Source organism: Dendropsophus ebraccatus, chromosome 12, assembly GCF_027789765.1.
Source record: "Dendropsophus ebraccatus isolate aDenEbr1 chromosome 12, aDenEbr1.pat, whole genome shotgun sequence".
Classification (NCBI taxonomy): domain Eukaryota; kingdom Metazoa; phylum Chordata; class Amphibia; order Anura; family Hylidae; genus Dendropsophus; species Dendropsophus ebraccatus.
The window spans coordinates 59,946,842-59,972,869 of record NC_091465.1 but is presented as its reverse complement, the minus strand read 5'-3'; the positions used below and the strand labels follow the sequence as shown (position 1 = coordinate 59,972,869).

Below are 26,028 nucleotides of genomic sequence, written 5' to 3'. Positions count from 1 at the left end.
AGATGGAGTAATATTTGTATTAGATTTAACCAAACTACTTAGGCCACCTATTTTATTAAGGTATTCTACCAAAATTGTGGTAGTTATACTTTACAGTTATGGGTATCTTTGAGGTGGGGGGGTTGTGGTAAAGGCTGAGACCCCAATCATTTCATTTATTAATATAAATTTTAGAGGGACAATGGTCATCCCCTTTCTTCTCATGGCCTATATATTTATTGAAATATCTGCTTAAAAGGATTTTGAGATCTGTAGATGGTCTGGGGTCTTTTATTTTTGGAACTAATGCAGTTTATGTCATGTGTCAATATGACCTATCAGAATATGTCTGAAAATAATCTCAGGTGAAATTCCTACTAATACTAGTACACACAATCTTATTGACTAGCAGAGTGGGAACTACTTCCCTGAGTATTCTAGTGAAATGAATTTATCACAGTGAATTATGGGAATACAACAAGATAATACTGTACTGTGCTATTGTTCTGTCTTTCCTGTGGACAGTTATGTGCGGAGTAAACATGGGGTTATTGAATCTTGGCTATATAAAGTGGTTCGCAAACTTCCTGTGTTCACAAAACTTCTAAATATGTATACAATTGATTCATTGTTATCATTCTTAGAATTTCTTATTTCTTATTATTCTTATTCCACATAGTAACTCCACCTATGATGTTCCAGTGTGGCAGGCCATCAAACTTACTGTGGTCACTGGTAGTGAACCACTGACCTGCACAAGAAGGTACTATAAAACGCATCTATAAAGCTGAAAATCCTGGACATCCTATGTCCATCTATGGATGATAACCAGCGAGAAATGTATATAAAATATAAATTCTAGCACCTCAATGTGTTTGCAGCGTATGGCATTTTTTTCAGGCATTTGCATTTATTTTTTTATGTTTTTTTGTTCTGGTATTTTTAAATTTATTTGTGTATTGTGGTTGGTGTAACTTTCAGGTTTTTTGGGTCAGAGTTTGGACTTCTTTGATGAAGCCAATGTTCGGGTCCAAACGCAGACCCGAATGCACCCACTCCAGAAAGGAAGTGATCCCTTCCTTGCTGTGGTGGGTGCTAGGTTTCTCAATGAAACCTTTTTCAAGCAACACGTGCTTGGAATTCAGCAGGAGTCTGAGTCTAACTCCTACAGGGCTGTGCACCCACCGGAGCTATTGCCGCACAGTGCCGTCTACACTCTCCATTTTTTTGTTTTATATAAATCTATATATAAATATATCAATATATATATATATATCTATATATATATATGCTGTATATCAGAGAAACCCATCTATACAGCCCCCTGAGTTTTTCAAAGATTTTTACAAATTTCCTGGATGGATGTAAAAGTTGCTGAGTATCAAACAATTTAACAAACATTAAGGAAATAATAGCATATGATTTAGGAGGATAAGGGGAACAGTTATGTGTTATTAATTGTTACTCTTGCACAGTTCGGCTAGTAAGAATCAATACTCTGCAAGTGGCTTCTTATCACCAGTGCTGCACACTGGATCTAATATACATCAGTAGATGGAATAAAATGGACACCAAGTAGCAGTAATTTCGAGATACAGAAACATTTACTTTAACTATTTCCAGTTTTAAAAAAAGTGTTCCATTTTGTTTTATCTAAAAGATAAATAAATTATTTAATTAGTGATCAATCCCTTTAATGAAATATACTATAGATAACTGCCCACTATAAACAGCCCTCTGCTCCAACTGGATACTGGGTATAAAGAAAGAGCCCTGGTATGATACCATCATGAGTCCTTGTGTACTTAGTCTGGCAATAAAACATGATAATAATATATATGAAGCATCAATTGTAAATAGAGTTATTTTATTGTTTCCCTAGGATTGGAGGGGCACATCAGAATTCAAGGAAATAACAACATGTGACAAAATGTTTGAAATGTACTGTATGGGTATGTGCACATAGGATATTTTTCTGAAAAATGCTGAAAAAATTCCAAGAATATTTTGGATTTACCGCCATGTATATGCGTGCGCATTCTGCTGTGGTTTCGGACACCGATTAGCCTATTCAGTGGGACTACTTATTGTCCTGCATTTTTGACAAGGCAGAACGTGTGTGTAGTTGAAATCACACATATCAGCATATTGGAAGATAACCAACACAGGTCTCGGTGTAAACAGTATTTCTTTTGAAAAAAAATTGGTTGTGCATTGGTTGCATTTCCTGGCACATATTATAGCGTGCAAGGCTAGCCAAAATGCCCATAGAAAAAACTGTTATGTAATGTTTAACTGGAGAACTTACAAAAACTTCACTTGATCACTGATATTTTCATTTTTAATGGGATTTTCCAATGAAGAGGTTGTTGCTCCTATTCTACAGCACTTAGATTCCATGGTAGCCCATTGGTTTGGATAGGCATGTGGGCACATGTAATACTACCTTCGTCTTCCAATGGCCCACTACAGGAGAATTGTGCAAATTTCTGTAGCTTCCCTTGGCAATATCTGGTGATCATCAGCCATGGCTTTCACCAATCATCAATACAACCATTACTATTACTTTAATGTAATATATTGCATAATGTAGGCTGTATTATAATATCTTGTTGCTTGCACAGTCGCTCCTGCAGCTGACACAGTGTATTGCAGAAATTCACTGTCGTAAAATTTGTTGTTGAAACTTTTAATAAAGGTTGCATTCTGGTGTGAAATATATGATTACACAACTACGCCGTAAGTGCAGACGAACAAGTTTCTGTTTTCTTCTTCTAATACCTGTCACCATTAATGAAGTTGGATATTGTATAACATATAAACAAAGGACATGTAGTGGCATGACTACTGAGTCACGTCAAAATGAAATGTTCTCATAGTGGTACGTAGAATGCCCTATGTAATTTATGGCAATGAGCTAACATAAAAATGCCAATAAATCAGATAAAGAGGATTCAGGAGGTCTGCCCAGGATTGCATTAGATATATTGTACAAGTAGCTACGTAATGCTATGGGGGAATTTCTCCAGCATTTTCTGCCTGTTTTGTGGTGTAAAACAGCTGGAAGTTATAGTGTATAAAAGTTTATTTTCTAGCCAGTTTTTTTAAAAGGTGTTTTCTGATTTAATATAACTTGTCCTAGGGGACAAGTATGAGATTGTGGGGAGCCCGCCAGATCCTATGGAACCACTGGAGGGAGCCAAGTACAGCACTCAGCTCTCTCCAGCAGCTCTAAAGAGGATGAATTGAGCAAAGGATCATGTGCTGACCCACAACTCCATTTAAAACAAGGCAGGGAGCTGATCTAGAGATCCCCTGGAGGCCCAGAGGTCAGACCCCCTGGGATTCTGTGGATAAGGGTCAAGTAATAATAAATAGGAAAATCCCTTTAAGGTAGGCAAGGTTTAGTAAGAATGGGCTTGATCTTCATCGTCTGATAAAGTTAAAGGAAACCTGTCAGCCCTAACAGCAGGCCAGAACCCACCCTACCTCTGCATACAGCATGGGATAGTTACCCTCTTCTCACAATCTCACTCCAGATGTCCCGTCACATAGAAATTGCCGCCATGCTCATTATGCCAATGCCAAGTCCAGTGCCCATAGGAAATCACACTGCAGCAATGATTTTCTATGGGCATCAGACTCTTCTCCGCTCATTTGCATAATGAGCATAGCGGCAATTTCTATGCAATATGACTGGCATCTGGAGCAGGACTGCGAGGAGAGGGTAACTATCCCACGCTGTATCCAAGGGTCGGGTGGGTTCTGCTCTGCTGTCAGGGCTGACAGGTTCCCTTTAAGAAAATGGCACAAATCTTTACCTGCTCATACATGCTATATTAAATTTTGTGACTTTAAAGAGGCCTCTTCGATTTAAATGCCCAAGAACAGGCAATGGCACTCCACCATTTAACTATTGACAGCCTCACTATTTTTTTTCCTGAAAAATCACATTGAAAGCTATGGACAAGTTTAAAAGCATATTTTTTCATTCATGTTTTGAACTTGTTACGGTACACATTTTTTTGTATTAAAGTCCGTATAAAAGTTTTGTTTCTCTTCTAATTTGGTCACAAATCAGCTTAGAAGATTGTTCAGGATAGATGAGATAAGATCTGGAGACTGGGTCTCACAAGTTGTTTTGATGTATACATGGCTGGGATGATCGTTGAGGCAGAGTCTTTCAGTATATTTATGTCCATGTAATTTATGCACCTGTAATTATTTTATTTGACTTATTATAATATTATTAACTAATATTATAAGCTTGTTAGCAGAGATGAGCAAATGGAATATTGCAAACTTCATTTGCTAATGCGCTGAAAAAAAATGTTTCCGTTTTGCTTTTGTAAATGAAAAATAGTAAAATTGGAACGAAAATATGGTGTATTAAGTTAATGTAAACTAAAATGACTAGCGGCTAATGCATTAGACGGGATATCCTTACATTAAAGCCGCCAGACATTTTAGCTTACATTTACTTAATATTGCATATTTTCGTTCCAATTTTGCTATTTTTCATTTACAAAAGCAGAACTGATATGAAAATATGCTGCAAATATAAAAAATATATCATATCATTGAGAAAATTACTGTCAATTGGGAATTACCAGCAAAGGGCTATTCCTGGTAAATTTATCTGTGATTACAGTCTGTAACTTTTCTGGCAATGTTAAGCATGACTGCAGACTCTATATCTCTCCCCACATCGGTCCCCCACAACTCACTGTAGTTTGTATACAACATCATACACACAGCACTTAGAGTGGGGGGAACTTTTCCCCATAAGAATAAATGGGAAAACCAACTCCATAGGAGCTATGTGAATGGGAAATGAACACAGGACTGTAAGTAGTACCGAACAGTGGTCTTTTGGGACATAAATACGAAAACGTTAGGTTTTAAGGCTAGGTTTTCATGTTTTAGAACATCCAGCTCCGTGAAATTTATCTATCTGGTGTCTATGTCTTTCTATCTATCTGCTGTCTGTTTAACTAGACCAGGGGTTGGGAACCTTCGGCCCACCAGCTGTTGCAAAACTACAATTCCTATCATGCCTGGACAGCCAACGTTTAGCTTTAGCTTTGGCTGTCCAGGCATGATGGGAATTGTAGTTTTGCAACAGCTGGAGGGCCCAAGGTTCCCAATCCCTAAACTCGACCAACAGACTTTGCCAGGCTAAAGAAATTACCCTAAGAAATTTCAATGACTGATGCAGATGTAATGACAACCAAAATATCAAAAAGTAATGAGAATGATGTGATGCAGTTACAAAACGCAACACAACTGCACCCTTATTGGTTTTCGCATGCTGGAAAATGTCATTACATAAAATGGGTCAACAAAGATATTGTGTCAAATGGTGATGATGGTGCTAAATGAGCGATTGCAATGAAGTGTAATAAAATCAAGTAGAACAAGCAAGTAATGTTAACAATGTTAGCAGTGCTGAAGATCCGGGCTACGGTATCAAAGTCAGACAGAGTGGGGGATACATCAAAACATGAAGTATAATGTTATTATATGATAATATATACCAGGATAGTGTAGTATTATAAGACCCTGTAAGATAAATGTCAATTCTGTACAGCCTAGTAATAGCTAATATATAGGCACCATTAGAGAAAGAGATAAACATGTATTTCAAGATTAATAGCATTGAGAATCATAATTGTGTTATTTTACCCAAGGACACATATTACAATTGCTATGTGGAGTGTGTGCCTCTGTAATACAGTAACCCTGCAGGTTCATTTTGCTTCTATGTGAGGAGCAGCATCTATTATATTTCACTAGTACTAGACATTCCGTAATGTTTATTATTTCTCCCATCATTATTCAGGGTACAACCTTAATGGCATCTCATTATTACTGCCAAAACTGCACACTGATACTCTTCGCTTCGCTCATTCTCCTTGACCTATCTTCTGCCCTTGACCCAGTCGACCATTTCCTCCACCTCCAGTCACAGGCTTCTCCCTCTCCTGGATCTCATCATACCGCTATAATTACATATTCAGTGTCTCTTACTCACACACCACCTCCTCACCTCACCCCCCTGTCTGTTGGTGCTCCTCAAGGCTTTATCCTAAGACCTCTACTGTCCTCCATCTATACGTTTGGCCTGGGGCAGATCATAGAATTTCATGTGTTCACGTAACACTTCTATGCTGATGACACTCAAATCTATCTCTCCAGATGTCACCTCTCTCCAGGATATAGAGTGTCTATCAGTCATATCTTCCTTCTACTCCTATTTTCTAAAACTCAACAAACAAAATTATCTTTCCTGCTCTCATCCCCCCCCCCCCATTTAATTTTCCAATTACAGTCAATGGCAGCACTCTCTCCCCGTCCCACAAGTCCAATACCTTGGGGGTCACCTTTGATTCTGCCCTGTTATTTAAACCGCTCATTCAGGCCCTACCACCTTGTGCTGCCTCCACCTTAAAATTTATATAATATTTATTTTGCTTCAACAAAAGTGCTGTTACATGTTACATGCCCTCATAGTCTCTGGCTTGGATTACTGCAACATCCTCCTCTCTGGCCTTCCATCTAACCTTGCTCCTCTCTACTCAAATCTACTGCCCGTCTTATCCATCTCTCCTCTTATTCCTCCTATGCTTGTCCCTTTTGCCAACCCCTTCACTGGCTCCCCGTTACCCAACAAAGTTAAATTGTTTACTATGACATAGAAGGCCGTGAACAACCTTCTCCATACATCTTTAACTTGATCTCCCAATACCACCCTTCATGCAACCTCCAATCCTGACAAGACCTTTATCCGTACTCTTCTCTTGTCTGCTTCTCACACAAGCACCTCTAAGGGGCCTATTCCACGGAGCGCTAACCGATTTGTCCGATTATCACTCCGTGGAATAGAGACAACGATCAGCCGATGATCGTGTCATCGGCTGATCGTTTATTTAGGTGCAAACCGCCGTGGCCAGTGATTGCCTGAGCAGTCTGTCAGCTCAGACCGGCCGCTCCGAACCTATTGCTGCTGCACGAGGGACCGGGAGAAGAAGCCCAGGAGAAGCCCTGCAGCATGGTTAGGTAAAGTATGCTGTTTAAACAAGGACTTCAAGGACATCAATAACGATGTCCCTGCAGCCCTCACTAAACGATTATCGGGCTGTGGAATAGGCCCAGTAAACGAGCGCCAATCTAGCAGATCAGCGCTCGTTTACGTTATTGATCGGGCCCCATCAGCCCGTGGAATAGGACTCTAAAAATTCTCCTCAGCTTCCCCCATACTCTGGAACTCCTACACATCCACATTATGACCATACAGGATCAAATAAGGATAAGCACATATAACAATACGGACCAATATAACCAATGATATCACATACAGTAGCCATATAATAGTCACACCCTAGCACTACACTGGTGCTCTGCAAGGTAGGGTAATCACACTGTGGACCTGATATTACTGTCTATTACAGTACAGCTGCCTCAAGAATCTAACAGGTGACATCTTTTCTGATTGTAGTTATCATTTACCCTAATAAAAAGGCATAACAACATCCATGTGGGCAAGTAAGTTATTCTCAGAATATTCTATTCATAAATTTATGAAATGTTTGTTAAAGTAGTCTATGTGGAAGGGTAAAAAACTGACGATTACTCTGTAAAAAATTACTAGATTTAGACTCAATAGTAAATGTCCTATAAAATAACATGCCGGCTCCCTGCAGTCACCACTAGAGGGATCTTGGTATATTACTAGTATAGCACAGCAGATTTACATATACTTATACTGTCTGATACATAGACAGTCTAAACTTAGACTAGACAATCTAAAAATGAGGCAACATTTAGATAAGTGCAGGTGAAAAGAATAATACATGAAGGGGTTGTCTGGGATAAAATTATATTTAGCTATGCTGCCGGAGCTGCAAGTGATATGTCAGTGATGTCAGTGACCTGTCCCATTCTGCCACAGCTGCCGCTCACTCTTCACCATAACATCCGGTGATACCGCTCCCACCGGAAATGTGAAGCTCAGCATAAACTCTATATTGTCTATACAGAGCTTCCATTTCCGGAGCAAACCGCACATCATGGGATATTTTTAAATTACTTACAGTGGCGAAGACTGGGTGGCCCGGAACCCACAGTGGGGTGGGACAGGTAAGTATATATCACTGACTTGTCCCCTCTAGCCCCGGCAGCATAGCTAAATCATTTTATCCCGCCCCCCCCCCTTTTATTTTTATTATTTTAAGTACAAACATTAGTCATAAACACCATCCAATATGCCATATAAAAAAAAATTTCAAGCATAAAACTCCAAGGCTGGGTGTGATCATACACATAATTTAACCAGTCTCAGCGAGCACTCAACACTATCTCTTATACCCCTACGATCCTTACTCCCCCTCCTCCCTCTATCTAGTAAGGCCAATAGGACAAAGACTATGAGGAGCCCGCTAAGACCTCAAAACCCCCAACATCATCCACAGTGACACAGCCGATTATAGTTATTATCCTTTAGTCCATAAAATCCTTACAAATCTCTACTTTTATCTGTTTTATTTATTCTACTCTATTTCTCTCTTTGCTTTTCCTATTTTCTTTTATTTATTTATTTATATTTTCTCATATTTCCCATGCCAGACAACCCCTTTAAGGCTATTTTCACAGACTGTCAAAATGATGGTCGTTTTTAATGGATGGCCGTCATTTAATGTCAAACAGCATCCATTATTTTACAACAGCGTCTGTTGTCATTTTGACGTGTGTAAATATAGCCTAAAAATGGCTATAATAATACACACTGGAGGGGAATTTATCAGGAGCTGGGTTTCATATGCCCCTCTAATCTGAAATCCCCCATGTCCACTCTCGTTTTTATTGAGAGCCGCACATCTATTAATAAATTCTTTGCGCCTAAGGCAGCTCTGGGCTGGCTTAGATTTGAGTCACAACTTACATCTGAGTGCAGGCTTAAATAATAAAAAATCTTGGGCATGGGGAGGAGGGCGTCTACTTCTACGAAATGCTGTGCCCCTTCCACCCCACTTAGTGAGCAGGGTGCAGATGGGTGAAAAGTCACACAATTTCTGCACAAGTCAGGGTTTTGCATGAATATGTATGAGTTTTCACACACACACACACACACACGTACGTACGTACGCACGCACGCACACACACACACACAGACACTCACACACAAACATTTCACTATCTCTATAGGATGGGCAGTTTTTGGTGGCATCTTTTAAGCCTGTAAAACAGCAAAGAAACATGTGTCTTTGTTGGTAGAAACTGCACCAGACCTTTGTCACCTTTAATGCAAAAAAATTACCAAAAGTATCTAAAACAAATGATAAATGTGGCACAAGCTATGTAAACCAAACCTTTGGCACAAACTGAAGTAGTTAATCTGACCCACCATTTTCTTTTTCAGTGTAAACCTTTGTATACCAGAACATACAATATACAACAAAAAAATATTCTGTGAAATATTACATCAGTGAGATAAACAAGTCAACAAGCAGTCATCAGCTACAGGTAACATCCATGTAATCTAATAGATGCCTTTGCTGGGGATTTGGAGCTCTGTATCATAAAACATCATAGCTATGACCAATATAAAGAGATAAAAGGAGATTAAAGAGATTAAGAGACAAATAAGTTCTAAATAATGTATATATATATATATATATATATATAGACGTTTTGGGGGTGATACTTTGAGCCAAAACTTCCTATTCTCAAATCAATAATTCTAATTCTTTCAAAGTAACTAAATGGATGAGAAGCAGGTGATAAAATGCCCTATAGCCAAAATACACAAGAGAGACATGTGGCTTCCAATATTCCAATATTCCAATATTGCCTGAAAATGCAACACAGATTATGCTCCACAAACCAAGAATGACATAGTCCCACATTTTAAACATTGATGAAACTAAACAGTATATTTGTAATAGTATAATAGTAATCCTCTTTACCTAATCCTCAGTACACATGTCACTTACTTTGGGAACCTGAGATTTTCTACATTATGTATTGACTTTTTATTTACTTTTAAGTACTGTATCTTGTTTTGTCAGAATCTAGTTTGCTATCCCCAGATATAATCAAAATGTTGTCCAGCTGATATTCAGACATGTCCCTGCATCCTTAACAGCATTAACTACACTGTCATTCCACTGACCCCGGAGACCTCTCCATCCATATACTGGAAGGGAATGATGTAGCTGTATGAGAAATGACATGGCAGTTACTCTAAATGTATGTTTTATGACTGGTACACTTGAATGTCATTGACAGATTATTATGTTTCTATGTTTTTTTTTTAGTATCTCCTTATCTGTATACCTTATTATCTGTATATAGCTGGACTGTGCCAAGTGTTATTTGCCATTTAGCTTATGATGATGGGTAAACATTCTTTGTAATAATAGTACTTCATCTGTATATGTATATATCTTACACAACCTCGTAGTATTCCATGGATTGTTTTTGTTGTATTTCTTAACAAAGCCTATACGATACGTTTGAAATAAAAGAGCCACGTACTGTACTGTACTTGTAGCATAGCCAATAGTTACCATCAGAGAATAGCTGTAGTGTTATGTGCCTTGTTTTGCCTTTTTCTCTATTCCGTATTTGCTAATATGCAGATAGAATTGTAGAACGATACAGACTATACCAAGAAAAGCATCAATGCAATAAGAACTATAGAGCCCGCCAATGATGTAAATGAAGGACATGCACTCCCTAACCTAAGTACTAGGTAAATGATAATGAAATTTACCACTAAACCTTTATCAATAACATAGGTTTTACGCATCCCTCTGTCATCTCTAGACATGGGCTCTTACCATTTTGCAGATGTCCGCCAGCGTTTTGCTGCTCCTCGGTGGAATCTGGTTCACGACTCATATTAATACCTGAGGGAAGTCCAGTAAAAAAGAAGCCAATTTTAATAAATGTTTATGGTATCTTTCTAAACAAATCACTGGATTACAATAAAATTCATTGGACTGGCAAATTCTAGTGTACACATAGTATTATCATATTCATCAGGCGGGGAGTGGCGGAATCTTATCTTATTTCTTTACATTTGTCCTGGTTGGTCAGCTATCTGTGGAATCCATTGCTGGGGCAGCTGAATCAATGACAATATACACACCATTGTAAGGTAATATACAAAAACGTCATTATAAAATCTAATGCCCAAAATGTGGGTCTTAACCAGGGGTAGGGAACCTTGGCTCTCCAGCTGTTGAAAAACTACAACTCCCATCATGCCTGCACAGCCAAAGCTAAAGCCCTGGTACAAGCGCAGTTCTCCTCACCTGATTTTAGCCTTTATAATCTCTCAGATTTACTCTAAATTGGCCGCTGCAGATGAGATCTATTGCTGCTCCGGCAGACAGGTACTACGTCTCTCCTCCTCCAGGTGATACACAAGTCAGTTGGAGAAGAGGAATATTTTATACAAATTACACTGAACCCCCCTCCCCACGAGGCCTTTAACCCTTAGTACACAGGTAAACCAAACAGATAAAGAAGATGATTTGCATACGCCCCAGGCAGCCAGTCACTTTACAGCTGTCAAGGAGAATTTGCATAAGATAACAATGTGCTGGTTTAAGGGCATTTAAACTTTTCTGAAGTAAAAAAAAAAACTGAGGAAAAGAAATCTATACAAATAAAATAATAAGTGACTAATACTACACATAAATATACAACAACTATATGTACAGTAAGTGATATTTCCGCTATAGTATCATGATGCAGTATGTAAACCATGCATGGAAAAGTCCAGCATTTTTTAATTTTAAAATCTGGCAGGGGGGGAACATCATAAGAACAACTACTTACATCTCCCCATGCCCACCAATCGTCATGCCATAAGATGCGGCACCCCCACCGGAAGGCATTTTCCCCCTATAACTGATGCGGCTGATGGAAAATGCCCAACCCGGCTGATGGACAGCCCAATCAGCCAATCAGTGACTGGAGCGATATCCTGCCCCAGTCATGACGTCGGCTGAGAAGATCATCCTGGAGGTTTCAGGGGTCCTAGACCGGCAATCCGGCGCTGGACAGGCACGAGGATGGGTGAGTAGTTGTGCTTAATAATAATGCTTTTATTTGTATAGCGCACACAGATTCCACAGTTTTGGCAATCATTGCTCCCTGTCCCCAATAGGGCTCACAATCTAAGTTCACCTATCTGTATGTTTTGGGAGGAAACCTACGCATATATGTAGAGAACATACAAACTCTTTGCAGATGTTGCCATTGGTGGGATTGGAACCCAGGACCCCAGCGCTGCAAGGCTACAGTGCTAACCACTGAGCCACCGTGCTTATTATATTCCGCCCTGCCTTCTCCCAAAATATTTGCAGCCTTGGACTTCTCCTTTAAGTTAACCTATGAAGAATCCACAATAACTAAATATACAGTACAGCCATTTTCATCAATACTTGTCACTAAACTGATGCCGTAAAAAACTAGCAATGATGTGCAGAATAGACACACAAGCCTTATGCACAGGAATTGTGGTTGTGTACTAGTTCAGAGTTGTATTGAGCCCTGATATAACACCGGTAGAGGTTTATGGGGCCATACAGTATGTTTGTATGTCTACCATACCATAAAGTGTTTGCACACTTTAATTGCTTTTTGTTAAATTGCTGTAAGTGTATCCATCCTTCCTTTGCACAACACAACTGATGGCCTCAAACAAATTATAGAGGCAAGAACGTCCACAGAATAACTTTTTTTTTTTATTCTTTATTTTGAGATCCAGAACAGATCCTTTCTGTGTTTTTAATCCACTCCTGGTTTTGGTTGCAATACTGACTGAAATATACTGACTGAAATATACGTAGTGTGAACGCAGCCCCCCATAGTGAAATGCACAAACCAAAAGAAAATCCAAAGGGAATGAACAGAACATAAAACTAAAGTGCAGCAGACTTTAAAGTGACCCCTGTCACCCATAGTTTTATAAATGAAAAAGAAAGGTTCCGGAGAACCTTGGTGGGTCTGAAAGAAGACCAAATAGAGAGATAGAAAGAAGAGGAGAGAGCCCATAAAGGAGAAAACAAGAGAGCCTAGAAAGAGAAGAAGCGAAGACGGGAAAAAGATGGAACAGAGAGAAGGGGGAGAGGGAGGGGGGGGGGGTAAAAACAAACAAAAACCATAGAATGAGTAGGGCTTTTTAAATCTATATACATATCATAGAATTCCATGTATTAAATCTGCCATGTGATGCAGGAGACAGGTTGTGATGTCATAGTTATTGATACTTATCAATAGCAGAAAGAAGGGACAGAGCCACGGTTCACATATAAACTCCTTTTTCAAGTTATTTTTGCAGAGAAGATAGTACTGGCATTTAGAAGACAGGATGGCTGCTCAATTGTACTGACATGAAGAGGAGATTATTGTGTGTGCAGGAAGCATGTCATTTTATAAATCACTTACACTCATGGTGAGCTTTTTACTTAACCACCTACTGATTTAATTTATAAAAAAAATATATGTAACTATAATAGGGATACATGATAAATATTACATAGTAGCATCAGTCTGTTTGCTGGGATCTCAACTACAACTTTTAGATGGTCTATTTCATTTTCAAAAGAACTGAAAAGGGGAATCTTTTACATTTTCCCTTATCATTGCCCTATTCCCCTTTCCCTTACATACCCCACTTTCTGATAGTGCATGTGACTGTTATAGCTATAAAAGTCTTACCAAAAAGTTAACCAAAACACAACAAGAAGAATACCGGGTGGAACCTAGGGTGGTTTCTCTTGAGCTTCTCTTTGGATTTATATACCCCAAACGCTTTTTGTCTATAGTCAATGCACATCTCAAAGTCATCAACAAACCCCAGGATGATTTACAAGTCACTGGGAAAACTTAGAGACGTTTGGCTGCTGGGAGAGCTTCGGGAGAACGGCAGATGTGTCGGAAGTTCCCGAAGTCTCTGTCATTCTCCCAAAGCTCTCCCTGCAACCGAACATCTCCAAGCTTCTCCGATGAGACGCTCGGCTGCCCGGGAGAGCTTCGGGGACCTCGTGGGAACGGGGTTGGAGATGTGCGGCTGCCGGGAACGGGTCACAGGTGAGTAGAATCGGTTTTTTTTAATAGTGGTCGCCCCATACGGTGGGGATGCGGCCATTTTTGAGCTCCCCCACCATATGGGGTGACTATACCCAGCGTATAAGACGACCCCCGACTTCTAAGAAGATTTTGCAGGGTTAAAAAGTCATCTTATACGCCGGAAAATACGCTATATTAATGCAAACAAAAAAAACAGGTGAGAGCATGTAAGTGCCCTAAATAATGGTGACGGGGAGTTAATTACTGGGGATCAAGAAAAAGCTGAGTTACTTGATGGATTCTTTAACTCTGTATATATGAAAGGAGAGGATGAGGCTGGCACAGCTGGAAGCTGGAATGGCATAGAAGTGGTTATGTTCTTTTTAAAGAAAGATAGGTTGGAACATTCCTATCAGCCCCACATTTTTAGCATATTAGTCCTTACATCCAGCAAGCAATTGGGTAGCTGATTGCTGGGGACCCTGAAGAAACTGTTTTAGAAAATTATTTCAACTGGCCAAATGCCCTGGGGTCCTGGTAGTAGGAGGCAGTTGCTAAATCTAATTAGACCAAGCTCAGTCCTTACAGGGACAATAGTCATTGTAGAGGGGCTGTAATCCAACTTATAATAGAAACTTTAAAGCGAAACAGGTTAGAAGCATCTTCTGTGCCGTTTTTGCGAACATAGTATTTTATTAGCTATGTAAATGAGGCGGTTTGGAGCACTGATGGCAAGGCTCCAAACTGCTTCATTTACATATCTAATAAACTGCAAAGTTCCTGAAAATAGTGCAGAGGATCAAGGTAAGAAAGTTACCTTCATCCTCAGGGCCCTGTGTGCTATAGGGACATAACAGCAGGTTAGATGCTTTTAACCTGCTGATAGTTTCCCTTTAAAAATAATTATAATGATATACACTGCACTGATATTTTCTGACCTTTAAGGGGTAATAAAAAACAAACACAAACAAAGGGTAACACTATATGATATACAGTACTAGAGATGAGCGAACCGGGTTTGGGTTTGAGTCCATCTGAACGATTGGCATTTGATTAGCGGTGGCTGCTGAACTTGGATAAAACTCTAAGGTTGTCTGGAAAACATGGATACAGCCAATGACTAGGGATGGTCCGAACTGAGTTCGGTTCGGGTTCGTACGAACCCGAATCCTCGGTAATGATTCACGCTGTCTGTCCGCTCCGTGGAGCGGGCGGATCCAGCGGGAGGACCGCCTGGAAAACTGGGATACAGCCATAGCCATAGGCTGTATTCCAGTTTTCCAGGCGTTGCTTCCGCTGGATCCGCCTGCTCCACGGAGCGGGCAGACAGCAAGAATCTGCTGCCGAGCGTTCGGGTTCATACGAACCCGAACCTCAGCAGGTTCGGACCATCCCTACCAATGACTATATCCATGTTTTCCACAAAGCCTTAGGGCTTTATCCAAGTTCAGCAGCCACCGCTAATCAAATGCCGAACGTTCGGATCGACTCGAGCATGCTCAAGGTTCGCTCTTCTCTATACAGTATATATTAACATATTAACCACAATGTAAAAAAGCATGTAAACTTCTGAAAAAGAGATAATTATGTATATATACTTAGCAAAAATGAGCCAAAATAGAAAAGCAATTTGTGATCAACCGAGTACACCCCAGTACAAACCAGCTTGTAGAACCAAGTGGAAGCAGTAACTGGAAGTAATGGTTGTTCAGCCTTTTTCTAATATTGCTCTCATGACTTTAAACATTTAACATGCTAACTGAAGCCTCTGAAGAATGAAGAGTCGGAGATGAAGCTCTAGTCTAGAGTTTTCTACAGTTTTCTGCACATTGTGTGGTCTGACCATTGGTCCATCCACTCCTGGGAAGATTGTCAACGGTCTTGAACGTTACTCACTTTTTTTTTACTGTAAAATTATAGGCTTTAAATTCTTTAGAAATTCTGTCAAAGTCTTTCCTAGTAATGTACATTTATTTGGCTTTCCACAAAGAGGCCGGTATTACATAAAGTCCCACCCCATGCCACATTCCAGATTTACTAAGTGGCGCATGCCTTATAACAATAATAATAATAATAATAATAATAATTTTTATTTATATAGCGCCAACAGATTCCGCAGCACTTTACAATTCTGGGGGTACACACAGACATAAATCAGACATTACAGAGATCTACATATAATTATCCATACGAGACAAAATGGCAGAGGGGCAAAGTCCTTCCTTTTTAGCATGGTCGGGCCATTTTCATAAATAAGGCAGTGCAGGTAAAGGTGGGTAAACCAGTCACCAACCAATGCCTGCATGCACAGGTCTAAGTGCTTAAATGCCTGGCGTATGTATTGGGGGGGGATCAATTTAGGGAACCTGGTAAGCCTGTTTGAACAGATGTGTTTTGAGGGCACATTTGAAGCTTTGTGAATTGGAGGTGAGTCTGACAGTCTTGGGTAATGTATTCCATAGAACTGGTGCAGCTCGGGTGAAGTCCTGGAGATGGAAGTGAGAGGTGCAGATCAAGGTGGTTGTAAGTCTTAAGTTGTTAGAGGAGCGTAAGGATGGTAGACAGAGATGAGGGACGAGATGTAGGGAGGTGCAGCACTGTGGAGAGCCTTGTGGGTGAGCAGAAGTCGTTTATATTGTATCTGTGTTTAATAGGGAGCCAATGTAGTGACTGGCATAGGGGAGAGGCATCGGTATAGCGGCTGGACAGGGAGATGAGTCTGGCCACTGCATTGAGAATGGCCTGTAGAGAAGAGAGTTCAGAGGAAGGAAGGCCGATTAGTAAGGAATTGCAGTAGTCTAGACAGGAATGAATCAGAGCGACAATGAGAGTTTTAGAAGATTCGACAGTAAGGAAGGGACGGATTTTAGAGATGTTTTTAAGATGCAGATTACAGGAGCGTGAAAGGGATTGAATATGAGGAGTAAAGGACAGATCAGAGTCTCACATAACCCCAAGGCAGCGGGCTTGTTGTCTAGGGGGTATAGAGCTGGGTATCATCAGCATAGAGATGGTACTGAAAACCAAACTTGCTGATGATTTGTTCGATCGGTAAAGTGTAAAGTGAGAAAAGGAGAGGACCCAGGACTGATCCCTGAGGAACCCCAACTGTAAGGGGAAGAGAAGATGAGGTGGAACCAGCAAATGATATGCTAAAGGAGCGGTCAGAAAGATAGGAGGAAAACCAGGAAAGAGCAGAGTCCTTGAGGCCGATAGAGGGGAGCATGGTGAGGAGGAGCTGGAGGTCTACAGTTTCAAAAGCTGCAGATAGATCCAGGAGATTGAGCATAGAATGGTCACCTTTAGACTTGGCGGAGAGGAGATCATTAGAGACTTTAGTAAGGGCAGTTTCTGTAGAATGGAGAGGACGGAAACCAGATTGAAGGGGGTCAAGGAGAGAGTTGTCAGAGAGGTAGCGGGTTAGGCGGGAATAGACCAGGCGTTCTAAGAGTTTAGAAATAAAAGGAAGATTAGAGACAGGTCAATAATTGGCTGTACAGGAGGGGTCTTGGGAGGGTTTTTTCAGTAAGGGAGTGATGACGGAGTGTTTGAAAGACGGGAAAATGCCAGAGGAGAGGGAGAGGTTGAAGATTTTAGTTAGTTAAGTAGTGAGAGAAGGAGAGAGAGACTGGACAAGGTGTGAGGAAATAGGGTCACTAGGGCAGGTGGTGGGACGAGAGGAGGAGAGGAGTCTAGAGAGTCCTATGCCTTAGAAAATTTGATGGATGTGAGACCAAGTGGTTTGCGCAAAAAAGTGCGCTTTTCCCCCAATGTACGCCAGGCACATCTTTAATAAATCCCCCTATATGACAGATTTTCAGGGTTCAGGGGACGTCTGCAGGGGATAAAAATGTTTAAACCTGACTGTGAATACCAGGGCCGTAGCTGGGGGGGGCAAGGGGGGCAGCTGCCCCGGGTACCGAGACCAGAGGGGGTGCCATCACAGGGAGCAGAGAGAGGATGACAGTGGATGAGGCAGGCTGGAAGCCTCCTGCCCTCTGTCAGTGTGGGGAGACGGGGCAATTTTTAACGTGATTTTGCGCAAATTAGGGCTAAACAGCAGCCTGGAGACAGTACAGCAAAGTTACAGGACCTTGACATGTGACTATGATGTCACCGCAGGTCCTGTATGTACACTGCACTATGGAGGAGGAGGAAGAAGATACAGGTGTGTGGGAATGGGAGGACAATCAGTGGTGGAGAGGGGGGGACAGGGGGGGACAGGGTGACACTTGTTTGGGATGGAGGGGGGGGGGGAAGACACACAAGAGAGATGGGGTCCAATGTCTATTTAGGTATCTCTTCTGGTTGTACATTATTCTATACTTAACAGCTTAATAACTGCCCTAACCAAATATATATATATATATATATATATATATATATATATATATATATATATATCACATTTATATAAACCTTACCTATTATCTGCAGAGGTAGGGAACCTTGACTCTCCAGCTGTTGCAGAACTACAACTCCCATCATGTCTGGACAGCCAAAGTTTTAGCTTTGACTGTCCATGTATGATGGGGAGTTGTAGTTTTGCAACAGCTGGAGAGCCAAGGTTCCCTACACCAATCTATAAAGCACCTGTATCTGTATATACAGTGACCATGATACAAGAGTTATTTTTTTAAATTATTTCTGTATTGAATTTGGTGATGGGATACCTTTCTGGAGGTGTTACTGCTGTTGTCTCCGCTGCTGAGTAGAGTTGATGAAACCTCAGGAAATCCTAGGTTCTATAGAACTCGAACATTCACAGACCTGCCGCATTAGATTGCTGATGCCTTCCCGGTCCATGGGGAAGGAGGAGAGTGCCTGGGTACCGACTGGAATTCCTATTACCTAGGCTGAATTTCAGAATTCCAGTACCCGGGCACTCTTCTCCTTCTGGGAAGGCATTAAGAATCTAATGCAGCAGGTTCGTGAGTGTTCGAGTTCAATCGAACCAAGGATTTCCCGAAGTTTGATCAACTCTACTGCTGAGCGTACCTGTGCATTAGGAGAGGGCACCATAGGATCACATTACACTGGGTGTCACACTGGAGATAGATCAGGAAGCTTCGCCTCATAATTCACAGGTACAGACAGCAGGGAGCGGAGACAACGGCGCCTCCACAGGTACAGACAGCAGGGAGCGGAGACAACGGCGCCTCCACAGGTACAGACAGCAGGGAGCGGAGACAACGGCGCCTCTACAGGTACAGACAGCAGGGAGCGGAGACAACGGCGCCTCCACAGGTAAAGACAGCAGGTGCCTCCGTTTAGGTACTTAGGAACCAAATTTTAAATGGGAACATTCCAGGTACACAGACATTATGTATCCCATATTGTGAACACCACACTAGTGCTGCCATGAGAGATGACCGAATCGCTCATCTAAACTTCATTAAGGCTAAACACACACCTGGTGTATCCGCAGCGAGACTCGCTGTAAATCCCGGCCCTATACTTTCAATGGCAGACAAACACGCAGCAGGGATGTACAGTAATGTATAGTCTCCAGCGGCCGGCGGGTTAACAGGGCGGGCTGCGCACATACTCGCAGCAGGGATGTACATCCCTGCTGCGAGTTTGTCTGCCATTGAGTAAACAGGGACGGGATCCGCAGCGAGTTTCTCGCTGCGAATACGCCAAGTGTGTTTGTACCCTAAAAAAAAATATATATAGATACATTGGTCCCCTTGTGCTTACTGAGCATACAGGGGGGGGGGGGGGGGGGGGGGCAAAAATTTAATCTTTTCCCTGGGTGCAGGAGAGCCTAGCTACACCTCTGGTGAATACTACACAGTTGACTTATGACAACTATTATACAAAGTTATATTTATCTTGTACAGCTGAGTTCACCATTACTGGGAATGTATGCATGTCACATAGCCTAACACTAACAACTGTCAGATGACTCGTGCTCAGCACCTAACAAACCAACAACACTGCCTTCACCTTAAATGACTGCAGCGCTGTGGGAATAGAGAACACAGAAAGACATTGCTAGGGTTTCCATACCTCAAAACTTAGCAAATTATCATAATCATTATTTTTTAAATAATCTCATAATATACAAGGAGAAGCCATGATGTATTATTCTATTCTTTATAATGTACATTTAATTGGTGCTTTTTAAAGTAAACTGATTTAGAAAATGTACAAATATAAAACATGGTAAGTGTCTTTTAAAATTGGCTGAGCTGCTGCATCACATCCCCGAAGCTGGAAAGCAAAGTAATAGTGGCAGTGTGGGAGTCAGGGAGGTAAGTACATGTAATTTTTTTTAAATTACCCCTCTTTAGGTATACACCTTAGACTATGTTCACATTACGTTTTCAGCTCCACGTTGCGCTAAATGTCAGGAATCAATGAAAAAAGGATGCTGACATGCAGTCTGGCATACGGCCGACGCTCCATTGACTTGAATGGGCAGGACGGTGTCAATTTGTAACTACCTTCTGTTGATCTGCCGGATGGATACTTTTTTTTGTGCAGGACTCAAACGTGGTCTTCCACACTTTTAAGTCCTGCACAAAAGAAGTAAACAGACATTATAAATGTAATGGCATATTGCAGTGTGAAGCAATATAAATAATATAGATACCCATACAGACAGGAAGAACCGCTGTGGTTCTTAATGACCAGACACTTTGGAGCAAACTTTTTTATGATTTTAGGAGTACAGGAAAGTTAAAAAATAGTACGAGATCTACTGCAACTGGCTTTAACCGAGGTTAACCCCCTACCCTTATACCAGAGGGAAAAGAAGTATATAGGAAAAGCAAAGTATGTGGTGAGGTCCTCAGGTGTTTACCAGTTTACCAGTAGTTGGAGCAAACTTTTTTATAATCTTGGCGACTTTGTCAGGAACATGGCGGCTTCTAACAGCTGTGTTCCTGCTGCTCATCTCATAGGTAGGTGGAAATATCCATGAGATTATTATGGGATATATCGGATACAGTACAGTAAGCAGCACATGCTATAATGTAATTCTATCACAGGCCATTAAAGTCATACTGTCACCCCCTTAATCTCGCCTAATTTCATCCATGACTAGTGTCACCTAGGCGGGACTTCATGGCAGTTAGGTTCCATCTGCCGACTTGGGGGGGAGGGCCCAGCTGCTGTGAAGTCCCGCCTAGGTGACACTGTCCACCAATGAAATTGAATGATTTTACAGCAGAGACACAGACAAGTTATATACAGATATATATCAAGTGCACCATCTAAACTTGTGAATAATGTGGAGAATCACACATAGAGTGGGGGGTGACAGTATCACTTTAAGGGGTTAATTTCCTCTCTTCCATTACACACCTGAACATAAAGAATACAGGTTTTTCTATACCTGACTGGAGTTGGCATGTCATACGGAGCGGTGCTGGCATTAATCGCATAGATCTGTGTGATATGTCTGTATTTAAAGTGACAGCAGCACTGTAAAGTGAGGCTTCATCTTAGAACTGCTTTGAAGAGTATCCAAGAGCACTGCGTGTGTAGGAAATCCCTAGTACTATATGTTACTATTGGGAATGTGCAAAGTGCCATATGTAACTGGCAGAGAGATCTGCAAATCTAGTGTAGGCTGTATATCAGTCATCAGTGCCCATCCATCACTATCTGTCCCGTGTATCTTTAGCCCTATAGCAATAATCCTCATTCAGTTATTCTCTCTTCGCTCTGAGTTCTTTGTGTACACCCGACACAGTGTCAGACATACAGTATACAGTACATACAGTATAAGCCATGTGAGCACAGCATTACCAGTCAGATATAAGGGCACTCTCCTGGCACTCATCTTTTCTATTGTTGGCTATGGATACACCAAACCTATATGCTCAGATAATTTACCTTCCTAGATACCAAATGTAGGCACTGGCATGACGTGAGCATAGCCTTAAGCTGTTTAAATTACACATAAAGTGAAAATATTATAAACTGTTTCCTTTTGGAGCAATTTCCTTCCGTTTACCCGACCTTGACTTGGAAGGATGCCCCAGCTAATAAATCATTTCCATAAAGGACAAAATGTTATATGACAGTATTATGTACTTGTCTGGTACATGGAGGAGACATTCATAGTAGTAGGTGGCAGAAATGTGCAATCCCCCGACTATGTGCTGTACACATCTGGCAGCAGAGGGAATCCTCGCCAATGAGACCATAAGACAGCGCCCGCCCTATAATCCAAGCCTGACCCCCGATCACTCCCATCCCTCCCATCACAGTACTACACTGACTTTTAGTTTCCAGGTAACAGGCACTATAAATGCAGTACTGGGTGGCTATGTAGTCTGTTGGATGAGGGATTAGAAAGTCAAGAACAAACCTGCCAATGGATGTATCCAGAGCCACCATTTTTAGGCCCAGATTTACTACCGCTCTTGTGCCAGAAATTCTTCCACACTGGGAGGCAAAGCACTGGCTTATGTCATTGGCACCACATGTAACAAGACTACATCTGTATAAGGCTGGGTTCACACTGTGTTTTTAGCACACGTTTAACGGATCCGTTTTTTTAACGGACAAAAAATAGTGTCAGCAACGTTTTTGTGTCCGTCAAAAAAAACGGATCCGTTTTGATCTGTTTTTTGTTTTTTTTTTTTTTTTTGCAAAAAACGGGTGAAAAAAACGGATTGCAAAAACGCAGTGTGAACCCAGCCTAACTTCTCCTTTTTTCCAGACATACAGAAACTTAAAGTCCCCTAGAGGAGGAAGAGGAGGACAACAATCTGAAAATACCTTTTCGACTAATTATTTTCCATAGATACTAATATCTTTTCAGCATCCAGCATGTTACAAAACTGTGTACACGGTAGATATAAATGTCTGCTACCACAGCTTTGCTACCACACTACCTACCGGGGGAACATACCATCCCACTAGAGAAGCTACCTACCTACTTTTCTCCCTTTCCTTGATTAAGTTTGATGGACATGTGTCTTTTTCAACCATACTAACCATGTAACTTACTGGGAGACTAATAGAGGAATGACCCACCAACCTAATGGTGGTACCTATTGACTTTAACAGGTAGGCCAGAGAAAATAATCAGGTGCCAGTATTTGTAAAACTAGTTCACTTTAAAAATCTTAAATCTTCCAGTACTTATCAGCTGCTATATGTCCTGTAGGAAATTGTGTTTTCTTTCCAGTCTGACACAGTGCTCCCTGCTGCCACCTCTGTCTGAGACAGGAACTGGCCAGCGCAGGAGGGGATTTTTATGGGGATTTGCTACTGCTCCGGACAGTTCCTGGCACAAACAGAGGAGGCAGCAGAGAGCACTGTGTCAGACTGGAAATAATACACCACTTCCTGCATGACATACAGCAGCTGATAAGTACAGGAAGACTGGATCATTTTAAATAGAAGTCATTTTCAAATCTGTATAACGTTCTAACACCAGGTGATTTAAAAACTTTTTTTTTTTTTACCAGAGTACCCCTTTAATGGGGCCCCAACCTACTGAACCTAATGGTAGACCTACCTACCCAATGGGGACTAATCTAATGGAGGGACCTACCTTCTTATTGGGGACCAACCTATATACCTAATGGTGTGGACCTATTTATATGCCTAATAGGGAGACTTGTCTAAATGCCTTCTTAATGGGCTGGACCTACCTATCAACTTAATGTTGGGGACCAACCTATTTAAAGGGGGCACCAACCTACTTACCTAATAGGGGACCTTTCTACTTACTCCTACTGTGCAAGGCATTAAGGGGGATAGTATTACCATTTGGTCTACTATGGATGGTGGGTGTGTGTAGATGGGGAAAGGTGAGGGGACATTGGAAAATCGAGGAGCCTGAGATTTTTGTGCCGTTCAACTTCAGTCAGAGAAGACATCACCTGTGTGTCACTTGATATAACTGCACTGTAATAGACTAGATAATGGTAACGTGGTGGGGAAGTTTTGGGGCAGTTGGGGGGGCGCTGCTTTTAACTTTTTTCATGTCTGTAATGGGTCTGTATCTTGCCATTGCGGTAAGCTGTTGCATTTTTCTGTGTTTTTGTGTGTTTGCGACTTCAGCCATAGCAACGTGCTCCTGTCTAGTGTGAATGGTGTTCTAGGAGAGCTGACCAAATTTGTCTTTTTTACTGTAATAGACTATATGGTTAGCAGAGTCTGTGCAGAGATGGTTTCTACCTCTGTATGGGTCACAATATATAGGTGTAATATTGGTCTCTGTTTAGTGGTTTTCTTTGTAACAGGTGGTATTCAGTCACTATATGGTGGTAATGAGGAGGAAAAAAATTTGAAAATACCTTTTCGGCTAGGTCCTATATGGTGGTTACTTCCAGGTAAATTTTTGTTTGAATACCGAGGTATTACTGTACTTCAAGATCGGGGGCCCAAAAAGTGTTTGAGAACCAAGCAAGAGTTTAAGAACCAAAGCAAACTCTCCTTGAAAATACAGTTTGAGTTCAGAGCAGTTTGAGAACCGAGGTACCACTGTGTGTATATATATATATATATATATATATATATGCACAGCCAACTCAACTTTTCTATACAATAAAAAAAATACATATAGATGCTGTCTCATAACTGTGCATAAGCCATATGGACACTATTTGGGCATATACTGAATGCATGTGGCTCTATAGGTACATGACAGCTTACTCTTTGTGAATATGCCAAACGTGTTCAGAATTAAAAATGGAAACAACATCCAAGTTCACTACTCCCCCCATAGAGGTGCATGCTTGGATTGAGACAGTGAGATAGTGAGACATCTGACAGTGCTTGACTGTAGAGACACCATGGAGCAGACATGTAAGATAAATGTAAGAGGCGACAGACTGTGAGCAAGCAATTAAACGTTTCTAATGGCTAGGCTATTAGACTTTATAGATCTGAGTGGGTGCCTATGTATACAGCACTATCTACCCACGTTTCTACAACATAGAATAGTAACAACTGTAGTATCAGGCTATGTTCACACATGGTATTTCCATGTCTTTTGGTCAGCATTTCTGTCAGTCTTTTTTCAACCAAAACCAGGAGTGGAACTGACAGGGCAAAATTATAATGGAAAGATTTGAAGACATTCTGTGTTTTCATCCCACTCCTGGTTTTGGTTGAAGAATCCTGACCAAAATACTGTGTGTGAACATAGCCTTATAATAATGATAACTAATATTAATAAGTTATCATGCATATGTCATCTTATAATCTAGTATAAAGTGTATAATTGTAATAAATACTACTACTAACAATAATCATATAATACTGTCATCACTGTCATATTACAATGTTACTACTATTATTGTGCAGAACAGAGAAATGCCATGGACATAACCCATCTGTACCCATCCTCTCACCTATACATGGCAGGATGGGGGCATCTCTGTATTACACAGGACATATAGATAGAAGCGGTCATGTCTTCTTGTTTTACTAAAGTTTATAGTGTCAGACAACAAGTTGCAGTGAGTGCATTGCATATCAAGCAGACTGTGCCCACAGAGGGCACTGTGCCAGTGGTTATCAGTCAGTGTGCAGGCATGATAAGCGGTGCGCGTACCTGGGTGACTGTACTCCACATTAACCATGCTGCTGGATTGCAGGACTGTTGTTGTTTCGGCTGCCTGCTGAGGATGGCATGGAGGTGGCAGATGCTGGCACTATGAGGGCAGACAGAATTCCAGTTTAAAGAAGCCACCACACCTCTCCCATGCAAGCCAACATCCTGCGCTTCTGGCTGGAGGCCAATGCAAAGCACCTATTTGCATAGCATGACTGAGCTAGGAGAGGAGGAAGCAGGGATGGGAGCAGCTGGCAGCTGGGCACCTTTACAGCCCATCTGTAAGATCGACACCTGTCTCTGCTCGCTCTGTACCTGCCACCTGGGCTGCCTGATGCCTGCCAGCACTGCCACCTAGAGGACAGAATGGAGAATTTATACAAAGTGCTGTGACAAATACTACTGCTAATGGTAATGACATAAGGGGGTTACACACC

The 26,028-nt window shown here is 41.2% G+C and overlaps 1 protein-coding gene across 4 annotated transcripts in view; it reads right to left on the bottom strand.

The window, feature by feature from the left end:
- POU2F3 (POU class 2 homeobox 3) overlaps positions 1–25,712 on the bottom strand; it is a 94,165-nt gene extending 68,453 nt beyond the window's left edge. For 2 of the 4 annotated variants that reach the window (XM_069948556.1, XM_069948559.1), the window contains exons 1-2: positions 25,592–25,712; positions 10,821–10,889 (exon numbers count right to left, since the gene is read on the bottom strand). In XM_069948556.1, the coding sequence (XP_069804657.1) occupies positions 10,821–10,889; positions 25,592–25,619 (97 nt within the window). In that variant the 5' untranslated portion in view covers positions 25,620–25,712. Of the gene's footprint in view, positions 1–10,820; positions 10,890–11,297; positions 11,339–25,388; positions 25,410–25,591 lie in introns of those variants that run through there. The other 2 variants (XM_069948558.1, XM_069948557.1) reach the window with 2 other exon arrangements.
- Between the last annotated feature and the right edge of the window lie 316 nt (positions 25,713–26,028).